Source organism: Macaca fascicularis, chromosome 2, assembly GCF_037993035.2.
Source record: "Macaca fascicularis isolate 582-1 chromosome 2, T2T-MFA8v1.1".
Classification (NCBI taxonomy): Eukaryota; Metazoa; Chordata; class Mammalia; order Primates; family Cercopithecidae; genus Macaca; species Macaca fascicularis.
Window position 1 is genome coordinate 200,150,632 of NC_088376.1, and position 12,899 is coordinate 200,163,530.

At 38.5% G+C, this 12,899-nt stretch overlaps 1 protein-coding gene across 8 annotated transcripts in view; it reads left to right on the plus strand.

The window, feature by feature from the left end:
* ROBO1 (roundabout guidance receptor 1) overlaps window positions 1–7,971 on the plus strand; it is a 1,154,304-nt gene extending 1,146,333 nt beyond the window's left edge. For all 8 annotated transcript variants that reach the window (XM_005548415.4, XM_065539306.1, XM_065539308.1 and 5 more), the window contains 2 exons: window positions 4,834–5,030; window positions 6,261–7,971. In XM_005548415.4, coding sequence (XP_005548472.3) covers window positions 4,834–5,030; window positions 6,261–6,275 — 212 coding nt within the window. In that variant the 3' untranslated portion in view covers window positions 6,276–7,971. The remainder of the gene's footprint in view (window positions 1–4,833; window positions 5,031–6,260) is intronic.
* The last annotated feature ends 4,928 nt before the right edge of the window (window positions 7,972–12,899 follow it).

The following is a 12,899-nucleotide window of genomic DNA, read 5'->3' on the forward strand; positions in this document are numbered from 1 at the left end:
CACATTATTATAGACTAAAGAGAAAAAACCAAGAAACGGAAGATTATTAGTTGAGGATATCAGCAAAGAGTGATAGGGGAATGAAACTTAAAAACCTACAGGGGCCCTTAACTACTGTATTTTAGTAGATATATTGTGGTAAGATCTGACCTCAGTGTATTGTTGTATTTATTATGGACATCTGGTCATTAGCTAACTTCTTTTCAACACGGAGGGCAATTTCTCTTTGTTCTGTGACTGCAGCCTGAACTCCTAATCCAGGCATAGACTCAGAAGCAAGATAGATAAAGCTGTGCATCTCAGACTCATGCCTCTATTGTGTGACCACAATGTCCTTGATGATATCACCGCAATCCAAAGATTGAAAAACTTACTTATTTTTCTCAGTTAACCCAAAGTTGATCTGGCTCTGAACTTTTGACTCAATGTGACTCGCCTCCAAATAGCGATTCATAAATAGAATGTGATGATGTAAATTGCGAGGTTTATATCTGGCTAGAAAGTGTGGAGCGATTCCTGCTTGTAGGAAGTCTTCATTAAAACTTGGCTGGGCACAGCGGCTCATGCCTGAAATCCCAGCACTTTGGGAGGCCAAGGTGGGTGGATCACAAGGTCAGGAGTTGGAGACCAGCCTGGCCAACATGGCGAAAACCCATCTCTACTAAAAATAAAAAAATTAGCAGGGTGTGGTCATGTGCACCTGTAATCCCAGCTACTTGGGAGGCTGAGGCAGGAGAATTGCTTGAACCCGGGAGGAGGAGGTTACAGTGAGCCAAGATCGCACCATTGCACTCCAGGTCTGGGTGACAGGCAAGACTCTGTCTCGGAAAATAAATAAATATTTTTTAAAATTAAAAAGTAGGTGAGATTCTTCTTCAGAAGGAAATTTTATAAACCTGGAAATATCTTGTATGCAGATCTAGAAAACAGAGATTAAATTTTTAAAAATCAATCTTCAGAAATTTAGTAAGTTGTCCTTTCTGCTATAAAAATATTTCTAAGAAAAGAACTAAGACTGGACCATTAGTCTAGAAACAAGGAACCCAGGGAATCATGGAAATCCCTGAGGTACACTGATGAGTTATTTAACATGCTCTGCTTTTCCAAATTTTTATTTGAATCATAACCCTATCTATATATGCCGTTAAATGATCATTTGTATGCATTGCTGTAATTTTCACCTTCATATTTCAGTTTACATTGTTTATAGTGAAAGAGGCACCCTGATTTATGTGTATAATGAATGATTATTTTTAATTAAGGAGAGTGGTCTTTTGGACTTGAATGTCTGATCATTTTGCTGACATTTGCCTCCATTAGTTCAATTTATTTCTACATATATCAAACACCTACTGTGTTATTAAGCATTGTACTAAATCCTGAGATTTATGTATAAGCATAAACCTTGACTTCAAGGGGCTTGTAGTCAGGGAGAGAGGGACAGATAATGTATAAATTCATAGATATTGTTGTATTCAGTATAACCTTCATAGTGCCATGATACTTGAGAGTCCAGAAGAGAGAGAATTCGCTCAGGACTGGGAGAGACTGTTAGGAAGGATCTCTTGATCTTTCCTGGCAGAAATGACATATGAACTGAGTGTTTAAGAATGGGTGGAATTTAGCTTGCATAAGAAAAGAGGATTTATTTAGGTGGATAATGTGCATAAAAAGCTTGAAGGTCTATTGAGGAAACTGTAAGAAATTCAGTACTGCTACATAATAAAAGTGGTCAAAGATGAAGCTCTTGAGGTACATGAAGGCTTAAGTCATAAAGAGCCTATAGATTTTGTAAGAGGAAAGTGGCTGAGCGAAGACAGTTTAGAGAGGAATAGCTCAAGGATGTTTGAAGATGTGTACAACCCCCAGACAAGAAATGTAGAAAATACAAACCATGCTATAGGAGCAAGGATGGGTGATTTGGAAAATTCAAGAAGCTTTTTAGAGTCAGAATCAACCTTACTTGTTGTATGTCGGACTATGTGGAAATGATACACTTAAGATGTATGGAAAGGTTGTTGAAAGGGAAGAATCTATAACAATTTCATTTTCTGTCTTGCATATCTTAATGATTAGTGTGATGTCATTCAGTGTCTTAGAGAATACAGCAAAGGAAGACATTTAAGGGAGTGAGCATTGTGAGGCCAGTGTTCAACAGGTTGAGTTTGAGTAACATGCAAGAGTAGGGGTTCAGTTGGGTTGCCTGTAGGAGCCTAAGGTTTGGGGCATAGTTTAGGAATTAAAAATATCATGATTCAGCATGATGAAAATAATGGAAAACAGTTTATTAATGACCTGTTATAGGTCAAGGTGAAAGTATATCAGCACACAAAGCAGACAAAATATCTCCCCTTATGACAGTTATATTTTAGAAAGGGTTTTAATCTGTGAGACTGGACAAAATCATCTAGGGTCAGTAGAAGAAAATTATATATATAGTATTAAGCCATTCTTGCATTTCTATAAAGAAAAGCCTGAGACTGGGTAATTTATAAAAGAAAGAGATTTAATTGGCTAAGTGTTCTGCAGTCTGTATAGGAAACATGGTGTTGACATCTGCTTGGCTTCTGAGGAGACCTCAGGAAACTTAGAATCATGGCGGAAGATGAAGGTGGAGTAGGCACATCACATGGTGAAGGCAAGACAGAGAGAGAGTGGGATGGAGGTGCCACATACTTTTAAACCACCAGATCTTGTGTGAACTCAGAGCGAGAGCTCACCTATCATCAAGGGGATGGCGCAAGCAATGCATGAGGGATCTGCCTCCATGAGCCAGACATCTCCCACCTGGTCCCACCTCTAACACTGGGGATTACAATTCCCACCTGGCCCCACCTCTAACACTGGGGATTACAATTCCCACCTGGCCCCACCTCCAACACTGGGGATTACAGTTCCCACCTGGCCCCACCTCCAACACTGGGGATTACAATTCCCACCTGGCCCCACCTCTAACACTGGGGATTACAGTTCCCACCTGGCCCCACCTCCAACACTGGGGATTACATCTCCCACCTGGCCCCACCTCCAACACTGGGGATTACAATTCAACGTGAGATTTGGGTAGGGACAAATATCCAAACTATATCATTCATATATATATATGCACACACATGCACACACACATGAATGATCTACATACATATATGTATAATGTACAATTATACGTGTATGTATAATGTATAATAGAACTTTCATATATATCATACATATATATGAATTATATACATTAGGCTGAAAGTAGAAACCTGTAGAGCATCAACGTATCAGTGGCACTTCATAAAAAGAGCTCACAGACGATTGGCCAGGGAGGAAGGAAAACTAGCAGCTGAGAGAATAATAATATTTGCATTGATTAAGAGCAGTAAGGAGTCCAGGGACACAAGGCTGGAAACACGGTTGGCGTTATCAGTTTTCTCAGTTTCATAGTAGTGATGTAGGCATAAATGGATTTCAGTGGGATGCAGAGTGAATGGGAATTGTGACTATCAATATTGAATCCAAACTGCTTTTCAAGAAGCTTGGCTGAGTGGTGAGGAAAGAAAGAAGGTGTTGATTTCATAGAAAGCAGAGTCTTAAGGGGAAACTCTTTAGCAAGAGAGAGATTTTATCATATTGTAGTTTGAGAAAACGAAAGTCAGTAGAGAGAAAGCCGTTGATGAACAGAGAGAGGATGACGGTCACACGGTATCAAGTGCTGTGAAGAGAAGCTGCAGAAACAGTCACATCCTCATGGACTGTGAAACTCCTGTGTGTCAGAACTGTGGTTTAGGAGTGAAAGTTGTGATGAGCAGAATGGAAAGAACAAGACATTATCAAAGGGGACTGTACTGGCTTCAAAAAACGATGGCTTGGGCCTCAGAAGCGGGGATGTTTTTGTTCAAGGATAGAGGAGCAATGATGTGGAACTGGTGATGGTGAGCTAGAGGCAAGCCTTCCTCCTTACCTTCCACTACAGAGAACGTCCGGGGAAACTTCAGGGGAAATCAGGCTTCATTCAGGCAATGTGAATAGTAGAGGAAGCATTTGCGGGAGGTGGGGAAGAGCGTGCCAAAGAGTTAGGTATTTATGCGTTTGTCGTCCAAAAGGCAGAGTTGGCAGACTTTGGAGAGAAGTGAGCAGCTGGAGGATGCATCAGTAGGAGAAGCACCAAATTTCAAGGAGGTAGAAATTCCGGAGACAGAAATTAATTGGAGTGACTTGCTTATTGAAGTTAGTAACAATAGCAGGCTTCTAAGATTCAGAGTTCCACAGTGTAAATAGGACATTGACATGGAGGTTGATATTTTGGTGTCTGTGGAGTGAACCCAGGCTTGCCTCTGTTTGGTATTTCTAGGAGACTGGGCTTGATTTTTAACCAATTCCTTATAACATTTTATAAGCTACATAGATATTTTATTATTTCATCTGTTTTCATATCAACACTAGGAACCCCTCTAGGTATAGATACTATCGTCACTTTTTTTGGAAAAGTAGAAACTAAAGCCTAAAATAATCTGAGATCATATAGTGAATGACAGAATTGGAAGCCAAGTCTGACTTCAGGTTTGGTTTACCTCTTTTGATGATATTGGTCTCTAGTGAGTTTGAGACAGACAAGAGCTTATGAGTGGAATCAGTCCAAATCCCTGACTACTAATAGGAAAACAGCGAGGCTTATACTTTTCATTTTCGAGACACTATGCTGCATTATTCATTATGCGTATAGAGTATCCTCATTTATACCTTAAATCACTGATGCTTCCTCAGAATTACAGATAGACAGGAGTGATACAATATACACTGAAAGTGTATGATGGTGTTCACCTGCATTTATTCTATTTCATTACACAGAGGATATTCTACCTTACTGTAGACCTACTTTTCCAACATCAAATAATCCCAGAGATCCCAGTTCCTCAAGCTCAATGTCATCAAGAGGATCAGGAAGCAGACAAAGAGAACAAGCAAATGTAGGTCGAAGAAATATTGCAGAAATGCAGGTACTTGGAGGATATGAAAGAGGAGAAGATAATAATGAAGAATTAGAGGTATCTATAATTTTTTCCCAAGTTTACCGATGTTAGACTGTAGTTGTTTTATGTAGTTAGGAACCTTCATCAGTGTACAGAAATGTTACTGTTTTATCACAAACTTTTCAGTACTCTAATGTCTATGATGGCAGAAACTGAAGTTCTGAGAATTTGAGAATTTTCTTGAAATGTGTTCCAAAGTTTTAAATGTTAATTGCAATGTATTTGTTTATCTAGGGTTTATCTTCATTGGCAGATTTTCAGATAAGAAATACATATGGCAAACATATTGTTAAGAAATAAGAGCTATTGATCTAGAGATATTATAATTTATAGCATTGTAGCAGGCTTATAAAAACCCAGTAAGATGACAGAGTTATATGATGTGAGTGAGGAAGTTGCCATAGCCATCACTAGGGTAATGTGACTGGTTTGACTGACTGTCCTTCACCTTTACACTTCTGAAAGTGGATGCCTAGTTTGTGACACTGACCTCCCCAGTTGGAGGAAAGTTCTTAAGTCAAAGATGTACCCTCTTGTTAGGCTTGAGAGAGAGCTCTACAAGATAGAGCTGGCAGTAAGCCGTATCATAAATTCTCCCCCGACCCATTCAAAGATTGTATTTTCTCAATTTAATAAAAGATAAGTTGAGGACAATTTTTTAATTAATATATTTAAACTCAAGTAGATGATAAATATGTGTCAAATGATAACTTTTTATAATAGAAGCTGAAAATGTATAAGCCATTATGTTTGATTGAAAGTTCTATAAATCTCAATGTATTTTGATTTTGAGGTTTAGAATGAGAAAGACTTTCGTCTTGCAAACAGTTAGAGAAGTTTTTTTCAAGTTTTAGTTTATTTTAAAATCGAAGTAGCCTTTTGGGGCAGCAGAATGTCATTACTGTTAACTCCAGTATTTAAAACCAACAAAAGCAGAGCTGTAATGTTGAGTTGGGGCTGAGGGGAGTAGATAACTCAACACATTCCTTCCCTCTTCTCAGAGCCCTGTGTCCCACCACACAACACCGAGGCACTGTGCAGAACCCAGTTTTGTACTTGTTGAATTTGCTGTGAAGACGAACTAAGGTTGATGAGTGAATTAGTTGACATGAGCACTTTCCAACATAGGCCAATGAATAAATGGAAAAACACATTAAATTATAATAGTAATAAATGCATATAAATAAATATAAGATAGTCCTCTTAAGATTTATTTTCAATGTGACAATAACGTATCTCTTACAGGAAACTGAAAGCTGAAGACAACCAAGAGGCTTATGAGATCTAATGTGAAAATTATCACGCAAGATGCCTCCTGTCAGAGGACACATGACGCCAGATCAAATGTTCGGTGCAATCAGAGTGTACAAATTGTCGTTTTTATTCCTCTTATTGGGGTACCGTTTTAAAAACTTTATTGGGTTTTTATTGTTGTTGTTTGATCCCTAACCCTACAAAGAGCCTTCCTCTTCCCCTCGCTGTTGGAGCAAACCATTACACCTTACTTCCAGCAGGGAAAGTGCTTCGACTTCTTGCTTCAGTCATCAGCCAGCAAGAGGGAACAAAACTGTTCTTTTGCATTTTGCCCCTGAGATATGGCATTGCACTGCTTATATGCCAAGCTAATTTATAGCAAGATATTGATCAAAGATACAAAGTTGATATTCAACCTCATGCCAAGGGCTCTCAAAGTATAATCTTTCTATAGCCAACTGCTAATGCAAATTAAAACATATTTCATTTTAACATGATTTGAAAATCAGTTTTTCATACTACCCTTTGCTGGAAGAAACTAAAAATATAGCAAATGCAGAACCACAAACAATTTGAATGGGGTAGAAACATTGTAAATATATCCTCTTTGCAAACCCTGGTGGTATTTTATTTTGTCTTCATTTCAATCATTGAAGTATATTCTTATTGGAAATGAACTTTTGGATAAGTAGGGCTAAGCCAGTTGGATCTCTGGTTGTCTAGTCATTGTCATAAGTAAACCTAGCAAAACCTTGTTCTATTTTTCAATCAGAAAGCAATTATAAATACGTATTACAAACAAGTGGATGTTTTTAATGACCAATTGAGTAAGAACATCCCTGTCTTAACTGGCCTAAATTTCTTCTGGTAGTGTCAGTTCAACTTTCAGAAGTGCCACTTAAGGAAGTTTGATTTTTTGTTTTTGTAATGCACTGTTTTTAATCTCTTTCTCTCTCTCTCTCTCTCTCTTTCTTTTTTTCTTTTTTTTTTTTTTTTTTTGGTTTTAAAAGCACAATCACTAAACTTTATTTGTAAACCATTGTAACTATTAACCTTTTTTGTCTTATTGAAAAAAAATGTTGAGAAGCGTTTTTAACCTGTTTTGTTAATGCTCTATGTTTGTATTTGGAATATTTGAATGATGACAGATGGTGAAGTCACGTGCATACTTTATTGTGGGCCGTGAACCAAATGGTTCTCACTTTTCCCGGACTTAAAGAAAAAAAGAGGTTTAAGTTTGTTGTGGCCAATATCGAAACTTACAAGATTTCCTTCAAATCTAGAGGCATTACATGCTTTCAATTGCCAAATGATGCCCTCCGACTAGTAGATTTCTATGATCCTTTTTTGTCATTTTATGAATATCATTGATTTTATAATTGGTGCTATTTGAAGAAAAAAAAAATGTACTTTTATTCATAGGTAGGTATCAGGTCTGACCCCAGTGGAAAACAAAGCCAAACGAAGCTGAACCACAAAAAACGGCTGGTGTTCACCAAAAACTAAACATGTTCATTTAGATAATTTGAAAAAGTTCCATAGAAAGGGCGTGCAGTACTAAGGGAACAATCCATGTGATTAATGTTTTCATTATGTTCATGTAAGAAGCCTCTTATTTTTAGCCATAATTTTGCATACTGAAAATCCAATAATCAGAAAAGTAATTTTGTCACATTATTTATTAAAAATGTTCTCAAATACATCTTTCTTTCTTGTGTTGATTTCTTTTTTCATTGTGTGCTGATCAAATTTATTCCATTTAATCACAAAGTCGTTCTGTCTTAGCATTTCACCCCTGTATTATCAGATAAATGAAAATTCTCAATTAGTTGTAGGAATAACCAGGCTTTACTGTAAGCTAAAATTTTACCTAACTCCCCTGAAATTAAAAATGTAAGATCAGTCAAGACCTAGAAGTTAATAATCGGATCAGAGACTAAGTCTTTAATATTAAGGGTATATTATTTTTGTTTATGTATGTGTATCTGAATTTCAGTTAATCTATTTCTAACATAATTGGAATTCAACTAGATAAATGTGATTTGTAAAGTTTGAGCCACCTGTGTTCTGTCAGCAAGAAAATTATATAAATCTGAAATGCTTATCAGTAATTATCTGCTTTCTTGTTACAAATTCATGTAAAGTTTTAACAATACCTATCATATATTAGGTTGCACATTATTAAAGTTAGTGTATTCAAGTATTCAACTTTGGATGAATAATATGGGCACCGAGTCCTGGAAGTTCCAAGAGCCACAGAATCTGATGTAGGTTTTTTCCCTTTCACATATATATTGCTCTTCTACCTAAATTTTGTTTATCAGAATTTGAAAATATGAGGGAAAACACTGAACAAAGGGGGTGTAATTTGAAATTTAATTTTATAAAAATGAAGTAATCACCAGCATCTACTTAAAGATCCACAGGTCCACAGGTCAAGAAGTCAGTTTCTAAAAGCTACTTCAAGGAAATATTAGAGGGACATGTGTCATGACCTAATTTCTCTCTTTCCCTTGGTGGGTGGACGATAAATAAGTTAGTCTCTCTCTTTATTTATAGTATGTGATAATACACACTGATTATGTGTATCAGAGGACCTGGGTTTGAGTCACAGTTTTGTCACAGCTGTGTTTCCTTGGAGATGTTACTTAACCTCTAAGTCTCAGGTGTTTCACCTGTAAATTCAGTAATATCTACCTCATGGAGCTGTTGTCATGATTCAGTGAGTTAATGTGTATGATATGGACTCTGTAAACTCCACAAATGACACAAGATATTGTTATATTTACGGACTGAAATTCATGACACATGCAATCCCTGCTTTTCATACCTAGTTTGTTTCTAAGTATTTGCATGAAAGTCCAAGAAGAAGTGTGGTACAAGGATGAGGGTGGTTTCTTTTCCGGTGAGTAAAATTCACTGTGAAATTCCTAATTGTGGAATAAATTTGTGGTGTTTTTGTTCGTTTTGTTGCTCTTGAATTCGAGGGTCACACAGTGGGTGGTGATGCGGTGTTTGCAGCACGGATTTCACAATTCGTGGGTACAGACATGTTACTCGAGTTTTCAACAATTAAACTTGGTGTTTATGTTGGACTGCTATTCTGCCTAGTGGCAGAAAATATAATCTCAATTCCAAGTGAAGTCGACCATACCTGGCTCTTTTGATCATTACATATGTAGTCTGGATTTTCTTCTTTCCCTTTGCACAGGGTGACATCTGAGTTTCAGAGGCTGTCCCCACGTGGAGAAAGTGTGGGTGCTCAGGAAGCAGGGGGCTTTAGGGATTGCTGTTGTCCATGTTTCCTTAAATGACCTTCATTTGTCAGAACCTTACTCTGTATCCTCTTCTCCCAACCTTAATGCCTCTTATTATCCATTGATCCTCTCCTGATACTTCTAAGTCCTTCAATGTAGGGTGGGTGTAAGGAGTAAGGAATGAGAGTTCCGTATGCTCTTCTGTGCCATGCTGGAGCTCTAAGGACTTGGGACTTTCTTGGGGTCTCACAAGATACTACAGTGGCCCCTAAACTGCTTGCTGCATTTGGACTGTGTGTCTGTTGAGGGAGGGGGCGTGAGAGCAACTTCTGCATTTTTGAAGAAAAGAGCCTAATAATTTGCATTTTGGAGACAATCCTGTTTATGTTAAAAATAGTTTGGTAGCTACTGCCCTAACAGCTCAAAGATAAGTTTCACTGTAGTACAGCTGGAACTGAAATGAATCTCATAGTCGTGAGTGTCTCACAATCACTTTTACCTTTTCATTGCTCACTGTTAAAAAGCATACGTCTCAAAGAGAGAACATGCATCACATTTTTGTTTACCTCATTGATAAGGTAAACAGCAGAAAGACAAAGAGCAGTCAAATGGCAGCTGTGAAAGAAACTTCAGTATGATTGCTGAGTTAGTAAACTTTCTTTTTTTGTTTTTGAGATGGAGTCTGGTTCTGTCACCCAGGCTGGAGTGAGTGGCGCCATCTTGGCTCACCGCAACCTCCGCCTCCAGGGTTCACGCCATTCTCCTGCCTCAGGCTTCTGAGCAGCTGGGATTACAGGTGCCCCGCCACCACGGCCAGCTAATTTTTGTATTTTTAGTAGAGGCGGGGTTTCACCATGTTGGCCTGGCTGGTCTTGAACTCCTGACCTCAGGCAATCCGCCCACCTCAGCCTCCCAAAGTGCTGAGATTACAAGCGTGAGCCACCGCAGCCAGCCTAGTTAGTAAACTTTCTACAGGGCAATACAAACATGATACTAATTTTTACTGGGCTAGAAAATCATAACATCTATCTTTTTCTTTAGGTTAAATAACCATCAACCTTCAAGACTGCAGGAAGTCTAAAGTCGGCCACCTTTATCATTTGCAAATTATCTGTCGAAAATATACCTTGGCAATTTACATTCACTTAGGAGAATCAGATAAAGGTACAACAGTGACGTGCTCTTGCTCATGTTTCCCCAGCAGCAGAGCCTGGACAAAGACGTGGATGCAAACAGTTTACTTGGGATATAATCCCAGGACGTGGGAGTGTGAGGGGGGTAAAAGTCAATATAGATCCTTCAAAGTAGGTGAAGGTGCCTCTAGCAGGGACTCCGCCACGCTACCGGCTCTCCCCAGAAGCACACAGAACGCCTAACAGAACTTTTCACTGAAGGACGTAGCCCAACTGTTCCCCATTAGCTGCAGGTGGCAGGCGGGGCGGGGATTTCACTTCCCAGTACTAGTGAGCAGACCAAGTGGGAACAGAAGACCCTAAGGCAGAAAGAAGACACGCACACGGCAGGTAGTTGAGATGGGAAGGTGCCAAGATGAGGCGAGTCTGAGCTCAAAGGGAACTTTGGCCCTAGCAAAACCTCGAAGGCATCTATTGCTGGCAGGATTATTGGAAAATGTTTTAGCATGGTAACAAAAATCAACAATCATTAATTTACCATTTTTCAGATTTAAGATAAATTTCCCTTCATAATGTACACATATGAAGTTAGTTATAGGTATTCAAATGACTTCCACATTGGTGGAGTTTTTACCAGTTATCAATTGCTGATACTATAGGTGTTGAATTTAATTGGCATTTAACATATTTTGAAATGTTTTACAGTATTAGCATTGAAACAAAACAAAAGCAAAAAGCATAGAGAAACACCAGTGAGATGTGCCTTGAATCCTTAGAGGAATAACCACAGTTACGCATTTTCTGACAAAGCAACACGTTTTACAGTATCACAGAAAGTAAAATATCCACAGTAATTCAAGTTGTGCCTTCCAACACACACATATATGCACACACACATATACAACGTTATTGAAGGCAGGTAAAATTACAAAATTCCTCAAAATAACATGAAAAAAATTTCAAGCAAAGTCGAGCATGGTGTAACCAATTTATGTGTTTTGCAAAACTATCGAGATGACAAAAATTGGTAGCATTTCACAGTGACACACAAAGTTTTTACATTCAATGAAATACTACATTAAAAAGTACTTTAACATGTATACAATCCCATTTCCTTATATTGGACTCATTATATTTACATAGATTGGGTACTGTTGGGGACTGAATGTTTATGTCCTCCGTGAATTCATATGTTAAAATTCTAACCCCCAATGTGATGGTTTTAGGAGGTGAGGCCTTTGGGAGTTAATTAGGTTTTGATGGTGGAGCCTTCATGAATAGGATTAGTGTTCTTATAAAACAAAAACAACAAACAAACAACAAAAGCAACCCTAGAGAGCTCGCTCTTCTTCCTGCAAAGAAACAAGGAAATGTCAGCAGTCTGCACCCCAGAAGAGGGCGATCACCAGAAGTCAGCTGTGCTAGCACTGTGATCTTGGACTTCCAGCTTCCAAAACTGTGAGAAATAAATTTCTCTTCTTTACAAGCCACCCTGTCTATGGGACTTTGTTACAGAAGCTTGACCTGCCTAAGACAAGTACTTTTTAAAATTCAAATCTTTGACATAATCACTAGCTCCACATATAAGTTAATCTTCCCTCTTTCAGAAATTCTCCTTCTGTTTGGGAAAAACTGAGCTCTTCATCTTTGAGTAAAATAGCTTTTAATGCCTCTGGCTCAAGTTACTTCTAGAGCCTGCTCAGCTTCAGAAATTTAAAAAAGTAACCTGGACAAGTAAGGCTTCTTTTCCTGCCCTGTACCTCAGGGGGCGTCTGTTCTTTGACCTGCCTTCCTTGAAACTTTTAAGTCCTCCTCTGGTGCCTGAGATGGGCCTTGGAAGGCAGTGCCAACATGACTGAGTACTGGAGCCTGGAGGAGGACTAATGGAGGCCCAGGCCCCCTGCATATGGGATTAATATTTGAGGAACTGCAAAATTCAGAATAAATACGTGTGGGGTACTCCTGGGACCCTGTAGCTGGCCTTCTGGTTCCAGAAGAGTGCAATCTATTGAGATCTACTACTAGCACAATGCTAGAAACTAAGATAAACTCTGGAAGTGCTCACAATGTAATGGGAAGCAGACTGTATTAGTTCATTTTCACACTACTATGAAGGAATACCTGATGCTGGGGAATTTATAAAGGAAAGAGGTTTAAATGACTCAGTTCTGTATGGCTGGGGAGGCCTTAGGAAACTTACAATCATGGCAGAAGGGGAAGTGAACACGTACTTCTTCACA